At 57.1% G+C, this 23,600-nt stretch overlaps 2 protein-coding genes across 5 annotated transcripts; one reads left to right on the top strand and one right to left on the bottom strand.

The window, feature by feature from the left end:
• Nucleotides 1-878: 878 nt before the first annotated feature.
• On the bottom strand, nucleotides 879-12,943 carry CRYBA4 (crystallin beta A4). Of its 2 annotated transcripts, XM_054006479.1 has the most exons (6): nucleotides 12,885-12,943; nucleotides 4,593-4,643; nucleotides 3,110-3,228; nucleotides 2,345-2,486; nucleotides 1,402-1,544; nucleotides 879-1,164 (listed from the first exon to the last, which is right to left on the bottom strand). In XM_054006479.1, the coding sequence occupies exons 2-6, from the start codon at nucleotides 4,629-4,631 to the stop codon at nucleotides 1,017-1,019; spliced, it is 591 nt and encodes a 196-aa protein (XP_053862454.1). In that variant the 5' UTR covers nucleotides 4,632-4,643; nucleotides 12,885-12,943; the 3' UTR covers nucleotides 879-1,016. The 2 variants fall into 2 exon arrangements, with proteins under 2 accessions (XP_053862454.1, XP_053862453.1); XM_054006478.1 differs by lacking the exon at nucleotides 12,885-12,943 and having other exon boundaries at nucleotides 4,486-4,682.
• Nucleotides 9,458-21,784, top strand: CRYBB1 (crystallin beta B1). 3 transcript variants are annotated; one of them, XM_054006474.1, is made up of 6 exons: nucleotides 9,458-9,847; nucleotides 12,927-13,079; nucleotides 14,804-14,922; nucleotides 19,295-19,427; nucleotides 20,203-20,345; nucleotides 21,413-21,784. In XM_054006474.1, the coding sequence occupies exons 1-6, from the start codon at nucleotides 9,644-9,646 to the stop codon at nucleotides 21,591-21,593; spliced, it is 933 nt and encodes a 310-aa protein (XP_053862449.1). In that variant the 5' UTR covers nucleotides 9,458-9,643; the 3' UTR covers nucleotides 21,594-21,784. The 3 variants fall into 3 exon arrangements, with proteins under 3 accessions (XP_053862449.1, XP_053862451.1, XP_053862450.1); XM_054006476.1 differs by having other exon boundaries at nucleotides 9,458-11,863; nucleotides 12,937-13,079; XM_054006475.1 differs by having other exon boundaries at nucleotides 9,458-13,079.
• Nucleotides 21,785-23,600: the final 1,816 nt, after the last annotated feature.

The raw sequence follows: 23,600 nt of genomic DNA, 5'->3' as shown, positions 1-23,600 counted from the left end.
CCCAGCATCCTCGCAGGGTGACTAGCAGTAAAGACACACCCTAGCTATTGCAAAGTCTTCTCTGCTTCTGCTGCGGCCTCTTCCCCTGTCCCGGGGACCCTCTCTCCTGGAAGGGGGCTCAATCCCAGAGCCCACACTAGCAATAGGTACTTGGCTCCACACGTGTGGTTTCAGTTAACGTTCCGGCTGGCTTCCCACATCCAGGTTCTCTCCTTGCAGGACCACCAGGGCGGGGTGGGGTTGACGCTGCCTTGTCATGGTCTGTTGTGCACCTCAGACAGACGTCTTGGTGGTTTCTCATAGGGCTGGATGCTGCCAATGTCCTCAGTCTCTGTTGTGTTTACCAGGAGAATTGCTTCGGGATCCAGGTGTCCAGACGGCAGGCTCCCATTTGGCTCGCCCTGGGGGGCTGCAGTTTGCTGTATTTCTGGAATACCCCTTAGTCCCCATCCCCGGCCCAGGCCAGAGAGGGGCAGGCTGCCCTTCAGTGCCCCTGAGCGGTAAGCTGGCAGTGCTGCGGGGCTGCCTAGGACTGGGGAAGGTCCGGAGCTAGGCCTGCCCCTGCTCTCGGGGGGACTGCGTTCTGCCTTGGGGCGCCTTGGGCCAGGGCAATAGGCTGTGGTGACTAGCTGGCCAGCTCTGCATCCTTGCTCACCAGCTGCCAGCCCTCCAGGCCTGTGTGCCTGCGGCTCTGGTCTGCCTGTGTTAACGAGTCCCCGGGGGACACGCTGCTCCCTGGCCGACACGTCCAGTAGCTGGAGCAAGGGACAAAGAACCAGTCGGGCTGCCCCACTACATGACCTGACGCTGGGAGGGTCTCCCGGGGCCCATGCCCTGGCTGCAGCCAGCTGCAATAAGCTGGACTTACCGGCCCTGGCTGGCTAGACAAGTGTACCTTTATTGAGCTTGGCTTTGAGCCCGGAGTGGGCCCGGAGCCGGGGGCCCCAGTGGAAGGCGGGTAGGGTAAGACGCTGAGGGGCAGAAGGGGGCGGCTGCGGCCTGGCGGTTGGCAGCACTCACTGCTGGATCCTCCGGATAGACTGAACCTGGGAGGTCTGCGCGTGGGAGCCCCACTCCCGGAAGTGCTTGTATTCGCCCGCGTGACGGTCGCACTCCAGGATGTACTGGAAGCCTCGGTACCCAGGGAACTGGGAGCAGACCCAGCTGCGGAAGAAAACAGGAGAAGCCATCGCCTTGCAGCCAGCCCCAACCCCAGGGCAGCAGGGCGGGGGTCGTGCGGACAGAGCGGTCGGGGGCCCCACAGACTACAGTACGTGGGGGGGTCTGAACTCCTGGTTCTCCGCAGCCACAGCATCACCCCGGGACCCTGCAGGGGCCTGGCAGCTTCAGTGGGTTTGGGGCTCAGCCATATGGCCCCCTCCTCCCCCCGGAGGTACTCACGCGCCAGAGTGAGCACGGAAGGAGCTCACCGCGCTGCTCCCCCAGCCCATGGCTGGCAGCGAAGGGTAGTCGTCGCTCAGCTCCCCCTTCCGCCCCAGGAAGTTCTCCCACTCGAAGATCGTCATCTTGCTGTCCCGGTGATTCTGCCGCGAGGGGACAGAGAGATTGCAGGTGGACTGGGGACACCTCCTGATGCCCCCGCAGGGCCTGCCTGCTCCACAGGGCCGCTCTGCCCCAGGCCTGCTCCTGCTTCACCCAGCGGACGAGACAGCAGAAGCGGGCCCCTGCTGCTAGGAGCCGGGGCTCAGAGCAACTCAAAGGGCACCCACAAAGCGCCTGGGGCCCTTTCTGACAGCGAGAGGCCTCGGGGAGCTCGGGGGTGGCTCTCTGTGGCTTCGCTGCAGGAGTCTCGGGCCCAGGGTGCACCCGGGGTGACTCTCACCCGGCAGTGACGGGGGGTGACTCTCACAACACCTCCTCTCTCCAGACCGGGACCTGGTCCCTGGAGTGAGATGGGCGTCAGCACACGCTGCCCAACTCCCGCCAGGCATCCCAAAGAAGGGCCGAGCCTGAGCCCAACCTTCGTGTCCCTTCCCGGGTGAGTCTAGGGGCACTGGGTCAGTCCTGGGCAGCGCCCCTCACAGACATGGGAGATGGAACCAGCCCCGTCCATGCTAACGCGCACGTCCCTACAGCCTGAGCCTGGGGCTGTGCCAGCCTCACCCCCAGGGGCTGGGGGCAGCGGGGACCTGTGTGCCAAGGCCCAGGCCATGAGAGCGGTGACTTACGTCCCCAGGGGGAGCACCGGCCACGCTTGTCTGGTCAACCCACTGCTCTGCGGGGCCAGCGAGGCTGGGCGGGAGGAATGGGGGAGCGCGGGTGGATGGGGAGGCCCGGGGGAGCAGTCGGCCCGCCCTGCAGGCAGCTCCCCAGCCCTACTCACAGCACAGGCGATGGGGCGGAAGGAGCTCATCCTCTCCACGTGGTAGGCGTGGCTGCCACTCCAGGCCTCCCAGCGAGGGTACTCGCCTTGCTCCAGAACGAACTGCTGCCCCCGGAAGCCCACGTGCTCAAAGCCTGCCCACCTGTGGGGAAAGCCAGAGCCCGGGTATCCAGGGAGATCAGGGGCCGTGAGTGCTCAGGCGACCGCATTAGCCCAGGGCCAGGGCAACAGGCTGTGGCGTATCTGCCAGCGACCTCAGCTGGGATGACTGACTGGCCAGCTCTGCATCCGTGCCCACCGCCGGCATGTGGGCTCCCTGTCTCTGCTCTGGGTCCCAGGGCCCCGCTGATCACTCCCCAGCCCGTGGCACCCGCTCGCCTGTGGGGGAGATGGGGCTCGGCACTGGCAGCCGGGCACCCATAGCTGAGCTAGAGGTGGATGCATGTGCCTGCCCCGGGAGAGCTCCGAGGGGCTGGGCTGGGCTGCGTGGCTGGGGCTGCGTGGCTAGGGCTGCGTGGCTGGGGCTGCGTGGCTGGGGCTGCGAGGCTGGGGCTGCCAGCCCCTTGGGACGTGTTGACACCACTCCGGGAAGCAGAACGATTTCTCGGGGCCAAACACCAAGCATTTCCAGGGACAAAATGTAATTGAAATCCCCAGTTTCCCAGGATGCCTTGGGGCACGTACAGCCCCCCCCAGGACGCAGCATTCTCCAGGGAGCAATGGGGTGGCAGTTTGGGAGCAGGGCAGGGCCGTCCCGGGACTCACGCGCCACTCTCAATCTTGAAGGAGCGGAGCGTCTGGAAGCCGCACGCCCTCACGTCGTAGCACTCGGCGGTGAACTCCTGCCTCCGGCCCTGGAAGAACTCCTCATCCCACACCAGGATCTGGGGGGACAGACGGGGTCAGGGGGCTGCTCTGGCATCATGGAGCGACTCTCCCTGGCTCCTGGAGGGCGCCGGGGGCATCCCACAGCCCTGGGGCAGCTCACACATTGCTGCAGGCATGTGGCTGACATCCCCTTAGGCTCCACGCCAGGGTTATCCTGCTGCAGCTTAGCCCCTGGCCAGGCAAAGTGCAGCGGGGAACGAGCAATGGACTGTGCTGTGACCTGCCCTTAGCCAGGACCGTGCAGGCAGGGGAGTGGTTTCCACGTCCAGCCACCTCCCTGCCCCTGGGTTTGGCCTCAGCCCCCGGCGGGGAGGGGCGGCTGGCTGCATGGGAGCAGGGAAGGGGTTAACTCCTCTGGTGCATGAAAGGTTTGGCTGGGTCTGGGCCAGGCAAGAGGTTCACACCTTGGGCCAGACTCTGTGAGAGCTGGGGCTGGGGGGAGTCCGGTGCTCCAGGGAGAGGGGAGTGGAGGGGAGGGCTGGGCTGGGCCTCCACTCCTGCCCCATCTCTGGCGCCTGCCTGCAGCGAGCCCCGCTACAGGGGCCTGGCCGACAGAGGCACTGAGCGCCTGCAGCTCCCAGGGAACGTGACTCCCAGTCTCTGCCCTGTCAGCAGCGGGAAGGGCACTGCACTCGGCTCACTGCCTTCCCGTGGCATGGCTGAGCCTGGCTCGCAGGCCCTGCCCCAGCCCGATGCTCTGCCGTGGAGCCCAAGCCTGCTGAGTCCAGCAGAGAGCAGCAGTGCCCACGCCCGGGCCAGACATCGCCCCACCTCAGCCAGAGCGGGGTGCAGGGAGACCGGCTCTGCATGCACCAAACACGCATGTAACACGCCCTCGGACTGAACCCCACTGCCCCTCCAGAGCCCGCTGGAGAAGACGCTGCCGCACAGAGCTGGGCTGCTCCACCAGAGCCACCTGGCTGTGCTGGGGGGGACATGTCACCGTGTGCCCACCAGTCCCCACTGCCCGTTATCCCCTGTTGTACCGAGCTGGGACGGGCCTGGTGCCCAGGGCCCAGGAAAGGGCTCTGAGACAACAGCCACGGGGCAGACCGGCTGTGCCTGGCAAGGAGTGATTTCTGGGCATTCAGCAGCCTGGGGCCTAGAGAGACACCCCCCACACACCCTCCCAGGCGTATCAGCAGCAGGGGGGCGAAGGGGGGTGTCCCTTCAACCCCCGCCCAGCTGTGTCTGAGACATTCCCCGTGCGCAGGCTCGCCATGGGACAGGCCATGGGGGACTTTCAGCTTTACCATGATCCCAGCGAGCGGGTCCTGTTGCCCAGGTCTCAGCACGGGTCCTAATGCCAAACCAGCTCCCGGCGATGCTCCCCCCAAGACCCCAGCTCACCCGACCATACCTTCCAGAGGCCAGAGAACTTAGTGCAGTGTTGGCTCATGGTGGCTCTGTCCTGGGGAGGAAACGAGAAGACCAGATGGTTAAAATCTGCTCCACACAAATCTGTGTTGTTGGCAACTGGCTGCAGGCTGAGAAACCCTCCCCAGGGGACTGGGATGGAGGGGCGAGGTCACCCCACTGAGCTGGTGCCTTCCTCTGCCATTGCTAACCCCTCCTCTAGCCCTTCCCTCCTGCAGCCACGGCCATCTGGGTCTGAGCCAGTGCCACGGCCCCATGGCCAGTTTGTGCCCTGGATCACACCCCCGTGGGGACATGGAGAGCAGCAGGAGGCCCCAGCCTAAGGCACAGTGCCACAGCTAGGGCCAGGCACCCTAGGGATACCCCACCACTCCCATTGTCTGCAGACACTGGTGCTTTCATGGGCGAGGGAGGGGCTCATCTGGAAGGCACGTGGGTGGGATGGGGGGCTGGGATCCCCCTGCTGGGGTGGGACACAGACACGAAGCACAGATGCCTCATCCCGATCACATGACCCAGTGCCTGCATCTCAGATGCAGCCCAGCCCCCAGGGAGTTAATGCTCAGGCCTGCATTTGCTCTGCTCTCTCCACTCGGGTGCTCAGGCCCCAGCACCTGTTGCTAGGTCTGACCCTAGTTAGTGTTTGCTGCTGCCTACAACATAATTGTGTCTGTCGGCTCCCTCCGGCTCACTCGCCATCCTGGCAGCTGGGACTGTAAGTGCCCTGGGGCGGCTGGCTCTTTGCAGCCAGCCCGTCAAGCCCAGACTTAGCCCCTCTCTGTGAGGATTCGGGACCTTGCCAAGGATGCTTCCTGCAGTGGCAGCCCCAGAGGGAGGTTTTACGGTGACAACCCCCTGCCCTCAGGACAAATCCCCTGGCGGGAGCCGCTGAAATCGAGTAGGAGAGAAAGCAGTACGGCTCCTAGGAGTCCATCATCCCTGGAGCCCAGCCACGCTGGCGAGCTGCTGTCCCTGCATTTCCACCACGCCCAGGGCAGTCTGAGCTCAGACACTAGCAGAGAGCACTAACCCCACAACGCTGCCACAGCTGGGAACTCTGAGCCTTTTCTGCCACCTCTTCTGTCACCGCTGGCTCCTGCGTCTGGCGTGTCCTGCAGGGTGCCGGGGCGGAGCTGTGTGAGCTCCCGAAGGGCAGGGCTCTCATCAGCATCGCTAGATGCTGCCGCCCCGTGTCCAACCTCAACCTGACCCTCAGGGCCAGCAGGTTCCTACGGGCGGACGCTCTGCTCCAGGACAGAGTCCTTGGGCCCCGTCAGCAAACTGCTGCTCCTGCCCGGTGGGACAGTCCTGCTCAGCCTCCCTGGAGAATCCCCGTCCCTTTGGGTGCCCACGTGCCCTTCCAGCCCCAAGTCAAAGAGCATCTTGAAGCGAGCGCTGGCCAATGGAGGCTGCTCCCTGCACTTACCTGGTGAGGAGCAGCTGGACTCCCGGGGAGGTGACCTGGCTAGCAGTGGCTCTGGCTGGGTTTTTATAACCTCCAGATAGAGACAGAGACAGGCAGAGCATTACAGAAACCCCTAGCTCAGCACATGGCGGGCAGGGATCTGGGGCAGAACAAAGACTGTTCTGTGGAGCAGCTAACGCACGGCCCAGCCAGCAGTGCCAGGCTCCCTGCTCAGCCAGACCCCGAATGCAGCAGAGACTGCCCTGGGCTCATCCCCGAGGGGGTCACCCTCCTTCCAGATGGCAAACAGCGGCTGTGCCTTGAGCGGCCTTCCTGGAGAACCGGGGGCCTCTGGCCTCACTCACCCCTCAGTGCCTGCTTTGCTGCCCCATCCAGTGCGGGAGAGCGTCTCGCTCTTTCCTATGGGGCTGCACCCATCTCCCAGCCAGTGCCAGCAGCCCCCCCCGGATGAGTCAGGGGGTGGGCGAGTGGGGGCGGGCAGCTGTGAGTGAGACCCTGACCGTGTCTCTCTAGCACCCTGCTCTGAAACGTCTTGTGTGTGACAGGACTGGCTGAGCGTGCCTGTACGCACTGGCGGAGGAGGTGCCTGGCTCCCTAAGCTTGTATGTTCCAGTCTATGCATCCCATGAAGTGGGCTGTGGTCCAGGAAAGCTTATGCTCAAATAAATGTGTTAGTCTCTAAGGTGCCACAAGGACACCTGTTCTTCTTTTTGCGGATACAGACTAACACGGCGGCTACTCTGAAACCTGAGCTTGTACAGGTCTCCCTCGGGGCCAGAGCCTGAGGCTGCTGCCTGTTCTGTGTGTGCACTTCTGGCACCCGGCTTTACAGCAGCTGCTCCCACAACGCTCGGGGGGCACATGCAGGGAGCACAGTGCCATGGAATGGGCGTGACCTGCCTGATTCCTGGCTGCGCTCCAACCTCACGCTGGTGAGCCACCCCCACGCCCCCACTGGCCTGCGCTTTGGTACCCCCCGGAGTGAGGCTAGCTGCCCCCCTGCGGGGAGGTGACGCTCATTTCCATGAGGGCTGCATTCACACAGCCTGGCTGTGGTGCAACCGGAGCCATGGGAGAGGATGGGAAAGCAAAGCATGGTTACAGGAACAAATACATCAGGTGGATGCATATTCTGGGCCAGCTTGGGTGGGAGCAGCCGGCTTGCTCAGCAGGGGCCCTGCGTGCTGCTCCCCTTTGTGCTCCATCAGGATGGCGGGTGGGTCTGGACCGCAGGGCCTGGGGCAAGTCCTTCTTCAGGTTTGGATTGTGCGGGGTTCAAACCAGGGCCGATATTTAACGCAAGCCTCAGGTTAAGCTGTGCTGTATGTAGCATTGGAACGGTGGGCCTTTCTTTTCAGTGCGCCAGTGCTCCCTCCTGATGAGGGTAGAGCTGAGCTGAGATAAGCAGAGAGATTTGAGAACTCGAGAGCCAGGAACAGAAGCAGCTAACAGGAGCGTTTCAAAGGGAGGTTGGAGAGGGAAAGGTCTTTCTTCTAGGTCCAACTCTACATGTGGTATCAAGATGGCCAGCGAAGGATCAGTGGAGGTGAGTTGCATCAGATGTGCCATGTTCTCTTTCCTGCCTGAAGCCTGTGTATGAAGTGCAAGTTGGTGGCTGTGCTGGAAGAAAACATCCTTGGAACTGCTAAACCTTAACTCAAAATGGGTTCCATCCAACACCGAGGAATTCTAAATTAGTCTGTGTCTTGACAGATAAAGAGGAACTGATCACAAAACTAAAAGTTAGTGGTTGCGTAGATGCAAATAATCACGACTTAATTACATTTGTGATGCACAAACAGAATAAAGTCCAAACCAGTAATGTATATATTTGGGAGCTTTAAAGGAGCCCTTTCACAAAGCTGAAAACTATTATGGGTCAAATCACTTGGGAGAGAGAATTTAAACAGAAAAATATGACTGATGCTTGGGAACTTTTTAAGGACATTTTACGAGATGCCCAAAAAGCCACAATCCCACAGTTAAGAAAGAAGATCACACTGATTAAAAAAGCAGCCTAGCTTAGAGGAGAAGTGAAAGCAGCTGTAGAAAATATAGAAACAACATATAACAAATGGAAAAAGGGACCGTTGATAGGAAAGAATATAAATTAGAAGCTAGAAATGGTAGAAAATCTTTAAGGGAAGCTAAAGGACACAAGTAAAAATCCATGGCCAGCAGGGTTAAGGACAATAAGAAGGTTTTAAGTATATTAGGAACAAAAAGAATCCTAACGGTGGTATTGGTCCATTACTAGTTGGAAATGGTAGAACTGTCAATAATAATGCAGAAAAGGCTGAAGTGTTCAATACATATTTTTGCTCTGTATCTGGGAAAAGGTCAGATGATGTAATCATACCATATGATGATAAAATACTTTCCATTCCAATAGTAAGCAAGAAGGATGTTAAGCAGAAGCTACTAACATTAGACATTTTAAAATCAGCAGATTCAGATAACTTGCATCCAAGAGTTTTTTCAAGAGTTGATTGAGGAGCTCTCTGGACCATTCATGTTGCTTTTTCATAAGTCTCGGAGCACGAGGGAAATTCCAGAAGACTAGAAGAAAGCTAATGTTGTGGCAATATTTAAAAAGGGTAAATGAAATGACGCAGATAGTCATAGGCTGCCAGCCTGACATAGATCCTGAACAAAATAATGGAACATCTGATAAAGGAGTTGAGTAATAAAGAATTAAAGGAGAGTGGTATAATCTGGAGAATATGGGAGATTTCTGCATTATTTTAATGAAACAGTATGTGTGACTCCATTTACCTGTTTAATCTTGTGCTGCCTGTTAGTGCAAGGGGTTAACTTCTTCCCCAACTCCCTCACTGGAAGTGGGGAATAGGTGATCAATGGACTAATGAGTGTGGACTATCAAGACTCATAGACATTTGAAAAGCTCTAACTGAACAGTACAATGGCTGTGACCAAACCAAGAAAACTGGTTCTGCCAAGTGAGCTAGTAACCCGGCAACAGGTCACCTGGTGTGGGACTTCGATCACCTTTGATTGGGATTTGGATGTTACAAAAGGGAGGGCTATTTGCAGACCGTGATCGGCGGCATTTCGGCGGCAGCTCTACCGTGCCGCTTCATTCTTCGGTGGCAATTTGTCAGCGGGTCCTTCCCTCCGAGAGGGAGAGCGGGACCCGACGCCGAATTGCCGCCGAAGACCCGGATGTGCCGCCCCTTTCCATTGGCCGCCCCAAGCACCTGCTTCCTTTGTTGGTGCCTGGAGCCGGCCCTGGCTATTTGGGAGAGTGGAAGGTTGCTGACTGCAGGGGTCAGAGAGAAACTCTAAGACTGGAAAAGAAGCCATGAGCTGTGAGGGGGACCCTGGACCCACTAGACGACTCTCACCAAATCCCCCAAACCACTCAGGAATGGTGAGGAAATTGAGACAAGGAAGGGCGTGTAGGTGTGTCATGCTCTGGATCTGTATATCTCTTCTGCAAGGGAAAGAAAAGGGTGATTGCGTTGGAAATATTTGTAAAGCCGTTGTCTGTTTGCTTCAGCTACCACATGTCCCTGAGGCGGTGAACTGTGACCCAGAGGGCCACAGGGCTGGAGCTCTGGAAAAGGAAATGTGCACATAGCTGGGAGATGGTGCTAATCTCAGAGGCTACGCTGTTGGACTGCAGGGTCTCAGTACTCAGAAGGGGGTGCTGGAAGGAAGATCTGCACCTGAGAGTGTGCCTGGAGACACACAGGCAGAGGCAGGGCCTGGAAGCTGAGAGAACACAAGTCCATTGTGATGGGTCCCAAACACTGCAGCCTGCTGAGCGTCCAGCTGCGGAGTTTCATCAGGTATCTGACAAGTCATCGTGAGTCTGTGGAAAAGAGCTCTTGTCAAACTAACAGCATATCTTTTTTTGACAAGATCATAAGCTGAGCAGGGAGCTTGGGTGCTCACGTGGACTGGGGAAGAGGACGCAGGGAGATGGGAGCAGTGGTCTGGAGGGCTGAGAAGAGGAAGGGGGAGCAGGGTTAATGGTTAGTTCCTCAAAAGAGACAAAATACTGTTGATGGGTCGCCTTAATAAAAGGCTTGGAAACCACTGATCTAGCAGATAAAGGTCTCACATGAGTCAGTGTCCGGAAGCTGAAGCTAGATAAATTTTGAACCGCAAGGATAATTAACCCTTGGAACAGCTCCCCAGACAATTCTCCATCACTGGCCATTTTTAAATCAAGGGATCGGATGTTTTTCTAATAGATCTGCTCTAGTTCAACCACAGCTAGTGGATGTGAAACAGGAATTAATTCAGGCAAGTTCTATGGCCTGTATTATACAGGCGCACAAACTAGATGATTATGAAGACATGGAAAAGGCCCACAGGCCTGGCCTAAGCACTCGTGACCAGGAATCAGGCCGAGAATTTGTTTTCAATACTAGCAGGAGAAAGGAAGTTCCCAGCATAACAAAGGGGTCGATCGCTCAGCAGGTGGTGATGGACAGACCCTTGTCACTGACACCCAGGTATGGACTGGTCCAGTAGGAAGGACGGCCTAGTGGATAGATCTCTGAACTCAGGACCCTGACGTTCGATCTCTGTCTCAGAGACAGGCTTCCTGTGTCACCTTGGACAGGTCAGGCAGTCTCCCTGGGCCTCCGTTCCCATCGGTACCATGGAGCTAACAGCCCTGCCCTGGCGCCCAGGGCGTGGGGCGGGTAATGTCGCTCGATGCTGCGAGGGGCTCGAGTACAACGGTGACGGGAGGGCGTAAGTACCCAGCTATCCCAGACAGACCTTGGCCACAGCCTGTGAGGCTATGGATAGAGAGGAAAGCAAAGGAAGGCTGGGCTGGGGCTAGCGTGATGGTGGGAGTGGAGCCCCGGCCCGGCCCACCTGTTCAGTGAGAGAGAGAGGCCCAGGCTGAGCCTGCAGAGGGGTTCAATGTGCCCCCTGGGAGGGGGTTTCAGGGCCTCTCCCCAACCTGTCAGTGCCCCATATCCCATTGACCCTCCCCAGGGGAGGCCCTTGCTCCCACACCGAGGCCCGTGGCCCAGCGTGTGCCAAGTCCGGCCTGGCTATTGCAATGTGAAGGCGGCAGGGAGGAGTTTCTGGGAGGGCTGGTTACTGGAGGGGTGATGGGCAGTGGGGGGGTGCAGCCCCAAGCACACCAAGCAGGGGCTGGGAGAGCCCTGGGAGGTTCCTTAGGGGCTCTGCCAGGCCCCACACCGCCCCACCCCCTCTCTGACCATCCCTGAGTGAGGTTAACTCTCTGAGTGAGGGGGCCGGAGGATTCCTGTAGGGCCATCAGCCCTAGATTGGCCCTGCCAGGCTCCTCCTGCTCCAAGCCCACCTGCGTATCTGCCCTGCAATGGAGCTGTGGCCGTTTGGGCCCCGGAGAAGCCTGGGCCTGGGGGGGAGGGCAGCAGGGCCCTGGGGACCCATGCCTCTCAGAGGAACCCAGAGCAGCAGGCCAGGCTTTTTGGGGGGCTATGAGTCTGTGGAGGTGGTGGTGTGGGGGCTGGGGCTGGGCACTGCTCTGCATGTGCCCTGGCTGGGTGTCTGCACTCCCAGCAGCAGGACTCCAATGCGGGGCCGGAAAGCAGCCCCGTCAGGCCTTCTGTTGTGCCCGGGCTCACAATGGAAAGTGCTGGGTTCAGCGGCTGTGCATGGGGCCTGACAGAGGTTTCCAGTTCATTGACTACATTGCAATATGTGATGACTGCGAGCATCAGGGCAGACACTGATGAGCTAGCACTTCCATTGTGCTCCGGCCCGGGGGTCAGTCCTTGCCAGGCTATAAAGTGGGGGCTTCACTGGACCCCAAAACACATTCCCGTTCATTCCACCGAGAAGCAGCAGCTGCCCAGGTAAGAAGACAAAGTACCCTGGGCCAATGGCCAGCAGGCCAGAGGGCCCGGCCCAGGGAGCAGGGACGGACCCTGTCGAAGGGCCGGCAGGGCAGAGGGCCCGGGCCAGGGAGCAGGGACAGACCCTGTCGAAGGGCCAGCAGGGCAGAGGGTCTGGGCCAGGGAGCAGGGACAGACCCTGGAGAAGGGCCGGCAGGGCAGAGGGCCCGGGCCAGGAAAAGGGACAGACCCTGGCGAAGGGCCAGCAGGTCGGAGGGTCTGGCCCAGGGAGCAGGGACAGACCCTGGCGAAGGGCCGGCAGGGCAGAGGGTCTGGCCCAGGGAGCAGGGATGGACCCTGGCGAAGGGCCGGCAGGGCAGAGGGTCTGGCCCAGGGAGCAGGGACAGACCCTGGCGAAGGGCCGGCAGGGCAGAGGGTCTGGCCCAGGGAGCAGGGATGGACCCTGTCGAAGGGCCGGCAGGTCAGAGGGTCTGGCCCAGGGAGCAGGGACAGACCCCGGCGAAGGGCCGGCAGGGCAGAGGGCCCGGGCCAGGGAGCAGGGACAGACCCCGGCGAAGGGCCGGCAGGGCAGAGGGCCTGGGCCAGGGAGCAGGGACAGACCCTGGCAAAGGGCCGGCAGGGCAGAGGGCCCGGGCCAGGGAGCAGGGACAGACCCCCTCTCTGGGCCATGTGCAGGGAGTGACCCCAAAGGGGCACGGGCAGGGCACAGGAATCCATTATCCCAGCACCCACCCAGCCCCAGTTATTTCTTGCCACTCAACTGCAAAAGAAGCAACCAGCTAAAGAGGGGCAAGGAGGCAGCGTGGGCCTAGGGTCGCCAGCGCGAGCCCCCCGAGGGCAGGGGGGCTGAGGCAGTCAAAGGGGATGGCAGGACTCCATTGGGTGTGGAGGACCATTGCTGGCTCGCTGGGCTAGCTGCAAGCGGACTGTGCGGTGGGCAGAGCAGCCCAAGGGAGGAGAGAACAACCCTCTGCTGGGGCCTCGGTCAGGGGAGGGGGTGTTTTGTGACATACACACTAACCTGCAAACGATGTCTCCTTTCGGTGCCCCTCTTCCACCTGAGCTGACCACAGCCATGGCGGAGACCATGAAAACTGCTGCTGCCAGCCAGGCTGCTGATGACAAGGAGAAGGGAGCTCTGGCCCCAGCCCCATATCCAGACCACACTCCTGTTTCGAACACGAAGGCTGAGCAACCTTCCAAGCAAGCTTTCAGGGTAAGCCCCCGGGATGACCCGCCCGTGCTTGGTGCGGTGGGGCGGGTACAGGCAGCAGGGAAGCGTCTCAGCAGCAAGGTGCCATGGATGGCTGGGGAATGTGTCAGGCTAAAGAGCAAGGTCTTAGCTCTCGGAGCATCATGCATGGGCCCCAGCTGCCCAGGCCTAGGACCCCACTAGGACAGGCCTTCTCCTCGCAGGGGCAGTGCTGTTCCCCTGAGCAGGCCCTGGCAAGCGGGCTCCCTGCACTGGCCCTTGCCTTGCACTTGCAGCCAACTCCTCCTCAGAGCAGCCCATAAACGATTACGTGGATTCCCACCAGGCCTTCTGTGAAGCACCAAATCCCAGTGACGAGGCGTCCGGAACAGCGGCTGCGTGAGAATCACAGAAGTTAGAGAAGGAGAAAAGCCATGAGGCAGAGGCAGAATCAGCCTGTCCAGCATGTCTTCTAGTGCTTTAGCCACCACCCCCTAAAGGCTGAGTACTGGCCTGCACAGGGAATGGTTCCAGGTGCTCTGCCGAGTCGTGGGCTTGGGGTCTGATGCTTCACACCACTCTCTCCTGCTCCTGCTGCTAGAAAAATCCAAGACAGGGGTTTAGGAGCAGGGCAGTTCTCAAGCTGGTGCTGAGGCTGTGAGCTGCAGCTGCTCTCCCCCCGCTCCAGGAGAGGCTGGGCTGGTGTCTAAACCACATGGCTCTGACACTAGGATCCTTTCCTGGAAGGGCCGATGGCAGTGGTGTGCTCTGAAAGAACCTGAGCCCTGCTGACTCCATGGGAGGAATGGGGAGGAAAGCCACCCTTACCGGTACACGCACGCCACCTCCAGACAGCAAAGGCCACAGCTTTAGATGCAGCTTCTGATTTTGCAGCTGCAAAATCCACACTGTGAAAGCGAGGGACCCGGCAGAATTGCCCGTTTCCGTGGATTGGGTGTGTCACTGCCTAGCTCCGCCCCAGTCCCCACTCTGTGGCTGTGCCACGCACCCCACACAGGCACACGCCGCTTTTCAGGTGCAAAGCTAGAGTCTGGTTTGAGGCCATTTGCAAAGTGGCTGTCAGCCGGGGACAAAAAGCAGGAAGGGGAGAAGTAACCGGGAGCTTGCTCCCACTGGGCTCACTAGAGGGGCGTATTCAAGTCAGCACTGTCCTAGAACGACTGGAGACTGGTCCTGGGGCAGCGGGTCAGAGTGAGCCGGGGTGGGATGGGGCTTCCTAACTGAGACTCACTGGAAGTCCCTCCCACCACATCTCTTCAGGTCCCTGAAATGTCACAGGATTAAGCTGAACGGTTGTAAGTAGTCAGGGAAGAAAGCAGAAGCCGTAGCCCACCCTGCGGCAAGAGAGAGCAATTCAAAACAGGACTGACACAATAGAAAATCCTTAAGCCTCTAACAACTGCCAAATGTTGCAGACACTTCCTCGCAGAGGGCACCTACTGTGCTGCTGAACTTCTCAGGGCCGTCCAGAGGGAGCGTAGTTAGGTAGTGGTGGCATGCACCTGCTCCAGGTGCTCAGTGCACAAGCTCCATCCAGGTAGAGCATGCGGGCTGTGCTGCAGCTGTTCCCGTAGGTCCTAGCATTCTGCTGACTCCAGGGGAAGCTAACACTGATGGCAACGCAGCAGCTGTGGGAGAGCCAGGCTGAACGCTATCTGCCGCTAACCCCTCCGGGGGGGGCTATTGCTCTTGCCGGTTCTGAACCCTTTTCCTCTGGCTCCCTGCAGATCGTCATCTTTGAGCAGGAGAATTTCCAGGGCAGGAAGATGGAGTTCACAAACGAGTGCCTGAACCTAGGCGACCGTGGGTTCGACCGGGTGCGCAGCGTCATTGTCAGCACTGGCCCGTAAGTGACGCAGCCGGGGCAGGAGGCACACGAGAGGCTCTCCAAGGGGTCTGGCAGGCAGAGTTAATGGCAGGGTTCAAAAGGCAGCCACTGTACTAGGAGGCACAACTCAGTGCTCACAGCCCTGCCGCTGACTTCCATTCACGTGTGTCAAGAGTCTGTACAATGTTATCGGCCACTGCTGGGAACTTGTGATCTTTGGATCCAGCGCATCAAACTACATTTAACATTGCCACAACCTGCCATTATAATTAACCTCTTAAATACACCACCATGCAATTCCTGGAGCCAGATCAGTTAGCAAGGCCAAGGCAATGCAGGACATGTAGGCCAAGCCCGTCAGAAATGGCTGGTGATTCAGGAGGCCCAGCCTGAGACACCTTGCTGGGCTTGGCCACCCAAAATGAAGGCGGTTCAGCTTTCTAGGAAGTCAGATTTGCCCTAGTCTGTAGCAGCGGAAGTGTGTGTGTGTGTGTAACAAGTGCTCCCCCAAGGAATCTTTCTTTTAACTTACATTTGAACCAGGAAATAATGTAGGAGGCAGAACCTGGACTTCGGGGCTTTCAGACACGTCTGCGTGTCTATAATCCAAACAGCTCTTGTGCAAAGAAATGAAGTTGTGCAGGATCATCCCTGGGGAATGGAGTTCCTGAGGGGCTCGGAGTTGTCTGGAGTGAGTCTGTCAGAAAAGGACACAAAATGTACCCTGCAGAAAAGAGAAATGACCCCTTCTACACAGAGAATTGTGCAACTCACCAGAGGTTGAAAGAAGCTATTCCAGAGAAAGGGGCAGGCATGCAGTACAGACCCATGGCTTTATTACCATCCATTGTATTTTAGAGGGACGGTCACGTCCTTCTGGCAAAGGTTAACCAAGACTGCAGACTGCCTCTGCCCAGCGGCATTAGGTGGTGCTTCACTTGGGGGATTCAGGCATTCAGCACCACGCCGCCTCCCCTGATGGCAGTTTTACAGCAGCACTCCGTGTCACCTGAAATGTGAGGAGTTAGGACGGGACATTACTGTGTCGTCGTTTCTGTTAATACTGCATTACCCTTTAGTATCCCTGTGAACTCCAAGAGTAGTATGAAGCTGGGTCAAGGCAAGCCGCTCGGGGAGTGGTTTGGATCAATTCCTGCAAGTGACGGACAGCCTGAACAGGAACGGTTGAGTTCCCCGGACGGGAGTCTAGTTCACAGTCACCCAGCACCTTTCTCATTTGGTAGCAGGTTACACCCGCCGGGCAGGGGGAACTGATGACACCAGGTGCAATGCTGGGGAGATCCAGGCATGGAACTGCTCCATTGCTGTGTCCTGGAGCTCTGCAAGGCATGAGCTGGCCCTCTCATCCTCTCTCCCAACAGGGAACTGGCCTCCTGGCCAGGGGGACCAGATCTTCCTGCAAGCTCAGAGGGTGCCAGAAGTGTGGGATAACATTTCTGGGCGAGAAGCACTGAGCCAGTCGAGTGGTGGTGCCAGGCTGTGCAGAGATGGTGAATTTAGCTGCCACGTTGGCAGACATTAGAGCTGCCCAGGAGCGCATGCATCTTAAAGAGAGGTTTGAATGTGGAGTGGCCTTTGTCTATGATTCCTAAGGACTAAGAAAAGGGAGTCCAACCAGACGTCTGAGAAGCTATTAGGTTCCATTTGTAAAACAAAGAGCACTGCCAACAAAGAGAAAGCAAGGGGAACATTGCCCTCAGGCGCTGGTACCGTGGGAAGATTGGCCATAAAATGAAAGAATGCTGTAAATTTAGGGCAAGCCAAGGCAAAACTACCCAAGTTCTTGGAATAGCCGCTCACCCAGCCTGTAATACAGGCAACACCAAGCTCGTGTGGGTATGAGAGGGGAAGGCCTCAGGGCAGCCCCACGTGTTGTGTTAAAAGCAGCAGTGAAGGAAGTATGAATAGGTGGAAGTCATGGGAATTGCATTATGCTAACTGTAGGTGAATGCCAGTTGCTAACTGTACAGGTGGTTGATCTTGCTATTAAAAGAGCATAGGGACTTCAGCCGACACAGTCTGTGATGACCCCAAGCAATGCCCTGGAAGGGTGTTTTGGTCTCAGTGAGGCAGTCTGGAATGTACAATATTGTACAAAAGAAAAGGAGACCCCAATAGGAGACAAGAGGCATTAGGAGTTGGTTTTTGACTGACACTGGCATGATCTTTGATTCGCGTACTTTGAATGACAGATGTAACACACCCGATGAATTTATGCCTCCTTTGAAGGTGTAAAGTGCTGTGTCAATGCTCAGTGTCGTTCTTGTTGTACTGGACAAACAGGGGAAGAAGCATTAAGATTAAGCTGTAACCTGAAACCCATGGACATTTTGGGGGTTACAAAACTCTAAGCTAAAGGAGGATTATGACTAGGTGGGATGCAGAGCAGAGGTGGAAATGTGGGTGCAGAGTTTGTGGTACACCCCAGTATTTCATGAGAATAGCAAAGGAATGCATCACTGCCGATGTGCTTGGCATTTGCTTCCGACATGGTCTTAGGAGCGATGGACCTGACCTACCGAGACGAGAGTCTGCAGCCATAGAACAATGCAAAGCCGATCACTGTACCAGTGGAGCTGGCCCGGTATCAGTTTGGTTGTCATGAATGACTCGAGATTCAGACAGTATGAAAGCAACAGTCTGTAATGGCGCCTGATGCTTTATTAAACCTGCCCTTTATCAGCTCCCTGGGGCTACAAACTCCCACCGCCCCAGCACAACCACAACCCAAAGATTTCACCAGACCCTAGGACCTGACCTACGCGAGTGCATACACCATTGCTGCCTCTGCTGCTAGTGCAGCTGGGGGAAACTTGATGAGAAATGCTGAGTTGACATGGCCTCGGGATGTAGATGGCTACATCATCCTATGGACCGCGGCCAGCATCTGCCATGTCTTTTGATGCTGTTCTGAGGAGAGTTAATGAGCAGACGGGAGTGTTGCAGCAGCTGTTATGTCTGGGCAGGAGCTGAGCAGCTCAGCAGATCTTCTGTAGGGTGCTTGGGGGGAGCAGGAGGAACAGGGGTGGGGGGAGCTATGTGCCGTGCCAGGGAAGCTGTGGATAGCTCCTCGGGTAAAATGAAGAGACTTTATGACACAAGCATCACGTGGGAAAACTCTATCACGAGGGGAATTGGTTCGAGCAGAGCCCTCAGCTGGAAAACGCACAGCCAGGCCCTGCGTATCACTGACCGACAGAGACAAAGTGCTTTGCAGACTCCAGTTAGACCAGGAGAGTCAGCTGAGGAGGTACCAAGAGCACTTTCAATTGCAACGTGCATTCCTTGGAAAGTGAAACGCAATGGTGAAAGCCAAGCGGCCAGCCTGACCACGCACCATCCACCAGGGGGGTGGAGCTGGCCAAGGGTGCGGGCTCAGGAAGCAGACTGCACAGTGAAAGCGTAAATGGTCCTTCCCAGCCTGGGAGGGGGAATCAGCCTGGGAGGACGAGCTCTAAATAAAGCAGAGCTGGGAAGGGTGAGATGGGAAGTGCGGGGGAGCCGTAAGAAAGGTATAAATGGAGCACTAGTCAGGACCAAAGGTTTATACCTTGCTGTTTGCAATTCAGCCCCCAAATCCATAGATCGGTGCCCGCGTTCGAGCATTGTGAGCCTTGAGCCCTGGGATCATGAAATGGAGACTAGCCCAGGGCACTTGTTCATGTTATTCAAAATGTGCTATTTCAGCGGAACAGGCCAGGAGCTGCTGTGTCCTGGCATCCACACACGTGCCTGATCTGACGGCCACTGGGGCAGTAAATCACGCAGGGCAGCCAGGATTACACAGCCCAAAGACACGTGGTCTCCCGTGTGGGACAGTGCGGGAGGGAGGGTGGGTAGAGACACTTGGATCGCTTACCAGCCCGCAATATGCTGATACTTCCTGCTGACTGACATGGGCTGAGTTCCACGTTCCTGGGCCAGCAGCAGCAACGGCAGCTGACATCATGGAAGAGAGGCTGTAAAGTCCCTGTCTGTAACAAAGGCTAGAGACGTGCAACAGTGAACACAACCCCTGGCAGCGGGCCCTGCGGGAGTCCCTCCCAGTTCTATCGCCGCGTGCTGCGTGTCTCTGGCGCCCTGGACATCCCGCTGGGGGCATGGCTAGTTCTCGATTGTTTTGACACCTGTGTGAGCATTTCCCTTAGGCACGCAGGGCGAGAGAAGAGACGGAGGCAGGGAAGTGGGAATGATTAGGAATTCCCAGGTGAGCTGAGCTCAGCTGCAGGCTGGCGAGCGAGTCTGAGCCCAGGCCCCACTGCAGGAGATGGGACAGTGCCGTAGCTATTTCTAACCTGTCTCGTGTGTGTAGCTCTGCGGCCTGCCCAATGCTGCCTTCCTCATGTTCTGCCCCTACCCCTCTCCTCAGCTGGGTGGCCTTTGAGCAGTCCAACCTGCGCGGAGAGATGTTCATCCTGGAGCGGGGCGAGTATCCTCGCTGGGATACCTGGTCCAGCAGCTACAGGAGCGACTGCTTCAGGTCCATGCGTCCCATCAAGATGGTAAGAGAGACTGGAGCTGGAGTCCGACCGGGCTGCTTTCAGGAGGGCAAAGTACAAGCCATAAAGGAGTAGAAAACAAGCGTGGGCTCTGGAGATGCCATGTGGGGGTGGCTGGGTCCTCACGCTGGTGAACAGGACCCCCTATCAGAGCTGTGCCCCACAGCTGTCGGGGATAACGGCTCTGCCACTGGGAGGAAAGCGTAGCCTGTGCAACCCAGCAGCCCACCTCCTGGAGGTGCACAGCCTTGAAACGCACCTGGGCCAATGAACCATGCTGCAGGGCGGGGGAGGGGGAGGACTCCTCCTGGGCCCTGCGGGTGATCAGCTGGGACCTGCAGCCAAACTGGCCTCTGGCACTTTCAGATGCACTGTTGTTTGGTGTGGTCACGAAGCTGCTCGCTTCATAAACCGTTCAACGCAGGCAGGGGCTAAAGCAAAGGAGTGTGGGAAGCACAGGTCCATCTTCTCTGCTACAAATGAAGGGAGCTCCCCCCTCTCCCCAGCTTGGGTATCAGCGCCCCCCACAGCTCCCCTCCCCAAAGCCCACCCGTCCCCCTCTGCTTCGGAGCAAGGAGGCTCCCCTTCCTGTGACTAACCCTGTGTGTTGGGCTTTGGACCACGTAAGTCATTTCTACTGCTGCTGCCTGGCTGCCAGTCCAGCTGCCCCATGCTGGGCTCTGAGCCCCCGTGGTTACGTGGCATGAGCCCACTGGTGTTTTGGCACGTGAGTGTGGATCAGCCTGCTGAGCTGGTTCTACCCCGCTGTCTTCCCCAGGCGGCTGATGGCTATAAAATCTCCCTCTTTGAATCTGCTGACTTCAAGGGCAACAAGATGGAAATCCAGGAAGACGACGTGCCCAGCCTCTGGGCTCACGGCTTCTGTGACCGGGTGGGAAGTGTGAAAGTGTCCAGTGGAACGTAAGCAGACACACTCCCCCTCTGCCCCGCACCCTATTGCCCCCCGCAGGCCCCAGGAGTGCGGCATGGGGGATCCACACCCAATCTCCCAGCCTCTGTTTGCTCATCGCATGTTAGGACCAACAGCGAAATCCTTTGACGGGTTTCCCTGCTGCCAAGAAGAGCCAGTGACTCCTCTTAGCTCTGGGGAAATCCCTGGACTACCTGGATGTGGTGCCAAGAGCAGGCCTATACCCCGCCACAGCCACAGGGACGGCCAGGTGGGAGACTGGTTCCAGAGTCAATAAGCATTCGCAATCCTGCACAGCATGCGGGGGTCCCTCAGTGCCAGGCCATGCTGGACGAGGGGCTTTCTGACAGCAGAGCCCTGTCCGGTCACAGCTGAGCCCGAGAGCAGAGGAGTCTGCTCAGGGCAGGTGCACCGGGCACCCCAGCCCTGCATTACCGAGAGCCTGACAGCCACGGTTCTCCTGCCTAGCAACAGGAGTGAGGCGTGTGAGGGGGTCCTGTAGCAGAGGGCAGTGCCCTCACATGGGCAGCGCAGGGCACTAGACTCACACAAGTGCGAGCAAAGCCCACTGGGTGGGTGAAAATTCATATGTTCGAATGCTTCATGTGAAACATGTACTACCTGTGGCCTTCGCTCACACTGGCTCCACAGCCTGGCGCTCCGTGCTGCCCACCATGCAAGGGCCAGGGGGCTACGGCCCTGATATTTTGTGGCAATAGACAGGGTCGGCGCCAGCGTTTTTGCCGCCCCAAGTGGCGGAAAAAAAAAAAAGCCGCGATTGGCGGCACTTCAGCAGCAGCTCTACCGTGCCGCTTCGTTCTTCGGCGGCTGGTCCTTCCCTTCGAGAGGGACTGAGGGACCCGCCGCCAAAGAGCCGGACGTGCCGCCCCTTTCCGTTGGCCGCCCCAAGCACCTGCCTGGAGCCGGCCCTGGCAATAGATGTACACCTGATGGCTTCTGATTTAAATACTGGCCCACTGATCCAGGTGAGCCCCAGTGCCGTGTGGCCTGTAATAGCCTACATCTCTGAGATGCTTTATTTTGGCTTTCCCTAAAGCTGGGTTGGATACCAGTATCCTGGCTACCGAGGCTACCAATATCTCTTTGAGAGAGGAGACTTCAGACACTGGAATGAATGGTCGGCCTTCCAGCCCCAGGTCCAGTCTATCCGTCGCATCAGGGACATGCAGTGGGATCAGAAAGGCTGCTTCACCGGTCCTGATGCTCCTTCGAAGTGAGCGTGCTCCCTGCTAGCTAGCAATCCTGGGCCACGTAGCACCTCGACACCCCTGCTACTTTCTGTGAACAGCCCCCATCTCACCTCTCTCTCGCATCCCCTTTCTCGGCACTTTCCTTGTATATTGCACATTTATTGGATGTCCTGTACATTGTGATGCAAAATCAATCAATACAAAAAATCAGACAACTACAGCAGCCTCGGAGTCTGTTCTGCGCTGGATTGTTCTCGGGGAAATTCCTAGCCCCTCTAACTTTCTTACCCTGTTTAAACTGCTCAATGCTCTGAGCTTCAGTGTTGGACATTTGGGGAGGGGAAGGTGGTTCTGCAGACAGTTGGGGTTTGAGGGAGGGGGGGCGATGGTTCTGCAAACAGTTGGGGTTTGCTCTGTGCTGTGGGGATGCCCAGGGTTTCTAAGTATGGCCCAAAGCTTAGAACAGGACCAAATATTTGACTTTATGGGCCATATTCATCCCCTGGTGTAAATGGTCCCTGTTATCTCCATGCAGAGAACACCCAACCCATTGGAGGCCCTGCTCTGTAAGTCTATCTACACATGCAGACAGACTCTTCTAGCTGCACTTGCTCCTCAATCCAACTACTTCACCAGAGCTAGGAAACAGGCCAGGTTCCTAAAGTGCCTCGGGCCACACGGTGACGTTTCACTGAGAAAAGCCCTGGTGATGCAGGAGTCCTGGCATGGAAGGGGTTGATGGGGTGAAGTGGGCTGTACTGGCTGCCTGTGTCCTAGGAATGGAATTCAATGGCAGATCAGGTCAGTGGAATCAGTGCAAAATGGACCATTCCGATGCAGATCAATATCTCATCGCTGTTTGATGAAATCTCACACCGCATGTTGGCAACAAGTCTGCTGTTGTGGGGCCTCAGAAGCTCCCATCAAATATATATATTGATCACCATCCTTCGGTTCTTTTGAAGAATGCAGGCCCCTGCTCTGCTACACTGGAGTGGATCAGGAATGTCGCATCCCAATCCACGGTGTTACACCAGTATGAAACAGGTAAGCGAGAGGAGAACCAGGCTCTCCTGCATCGGCACCATCAGATGACAAAGACAGAGCTCTCCCTTCTTGTCTGGTAATTATTGGTCAAAGTATTAATAATAATAATAATTAATAATAATCAAGTAAAACATTTGATTCTTGATCCAACATCAAACTGCTTCTTCAGGTGCTCCATATACAACACTACAGAACCCTCCGAGTGTGGCAGCAGGAGTGCTTTGGTGCAGATTTCTGAAAGCCAAGACTCTGCCGCCATATTTCCAGATGTCTTGAGAAGTGCTCACTGCTCAGGGCTGCAAAGACTTTTAATGTCTAGCTTGGCTTTTGAAAATTTCCACCTCTGCTTGTAAACTAGGAAGGAACAATCAGTTGCACAGATACAAAATAGGAAATGACTGCCTCGGAGGGAGTACTGCGGAAAGGGATCTGGGGGTCATAGTGGATCACAAGCTAAATATGAGTCAACAGAGTAATACTGTTGCAAAAAGAGCTAACATCATTCTGGAATGTATTAGCAGGACTGTTGTAAGCAAGACACGAGAAGTCATTCTTCCGCTCTACTCTGTGCTGATACGGCCTCAGCTGGAGTATTGTGTCCAGTTCTGGGTGCCACATTTCAGGAAAGATGTGGACAAATTGGAAAAAGTCCAGAGAAAAGCAGCAAAAATTATGGAAGGTCTAGAAAACATGAGCTGTGAGGGAAAATTGAAAAAAATTGGGTTTGTTTAGTCTGGAAAAGAGAAGACTGAGAGGGGACATGATAGCAGTTTTCAAGTACATAAAAGGTCGTTACAAGGAGGAGGGAGAAAAAAATGTCTCCTTAACCTCTGAGGCGAGGACAAGAAGCAATGGGTTTAAATTGCAGCCAGGGTGGTTTAGGTTGGACATTAGAAAACACTAGGGGGGTTGTGGAATCTCCATCGTTGGAGATGTTTAGGAGCAGGTTAGACAAACACGTGTCAGGGATGGTCTAATACTGAGTCC

Source organism: Malaclemys terrapin, chromosome 16 (genome assembly GCF_027887155.1).
Source record: "Malaclemys terrapin pileata isolate rMalTer1 chromosome 16, rMalTer1.hap1, whole genome shotgun sequence".
NCBI classification, from domain to species: Eukaryota; Metazoa; Chordata; order Testudines; family Emydidae; genus Malaclemys; species Malaclemys terrapin.
The sequence above is the reverse complement of the archived record's forward strand: the minus strand, read 5'-3'. Positions and strand labels throughout refer to the sequence as shown.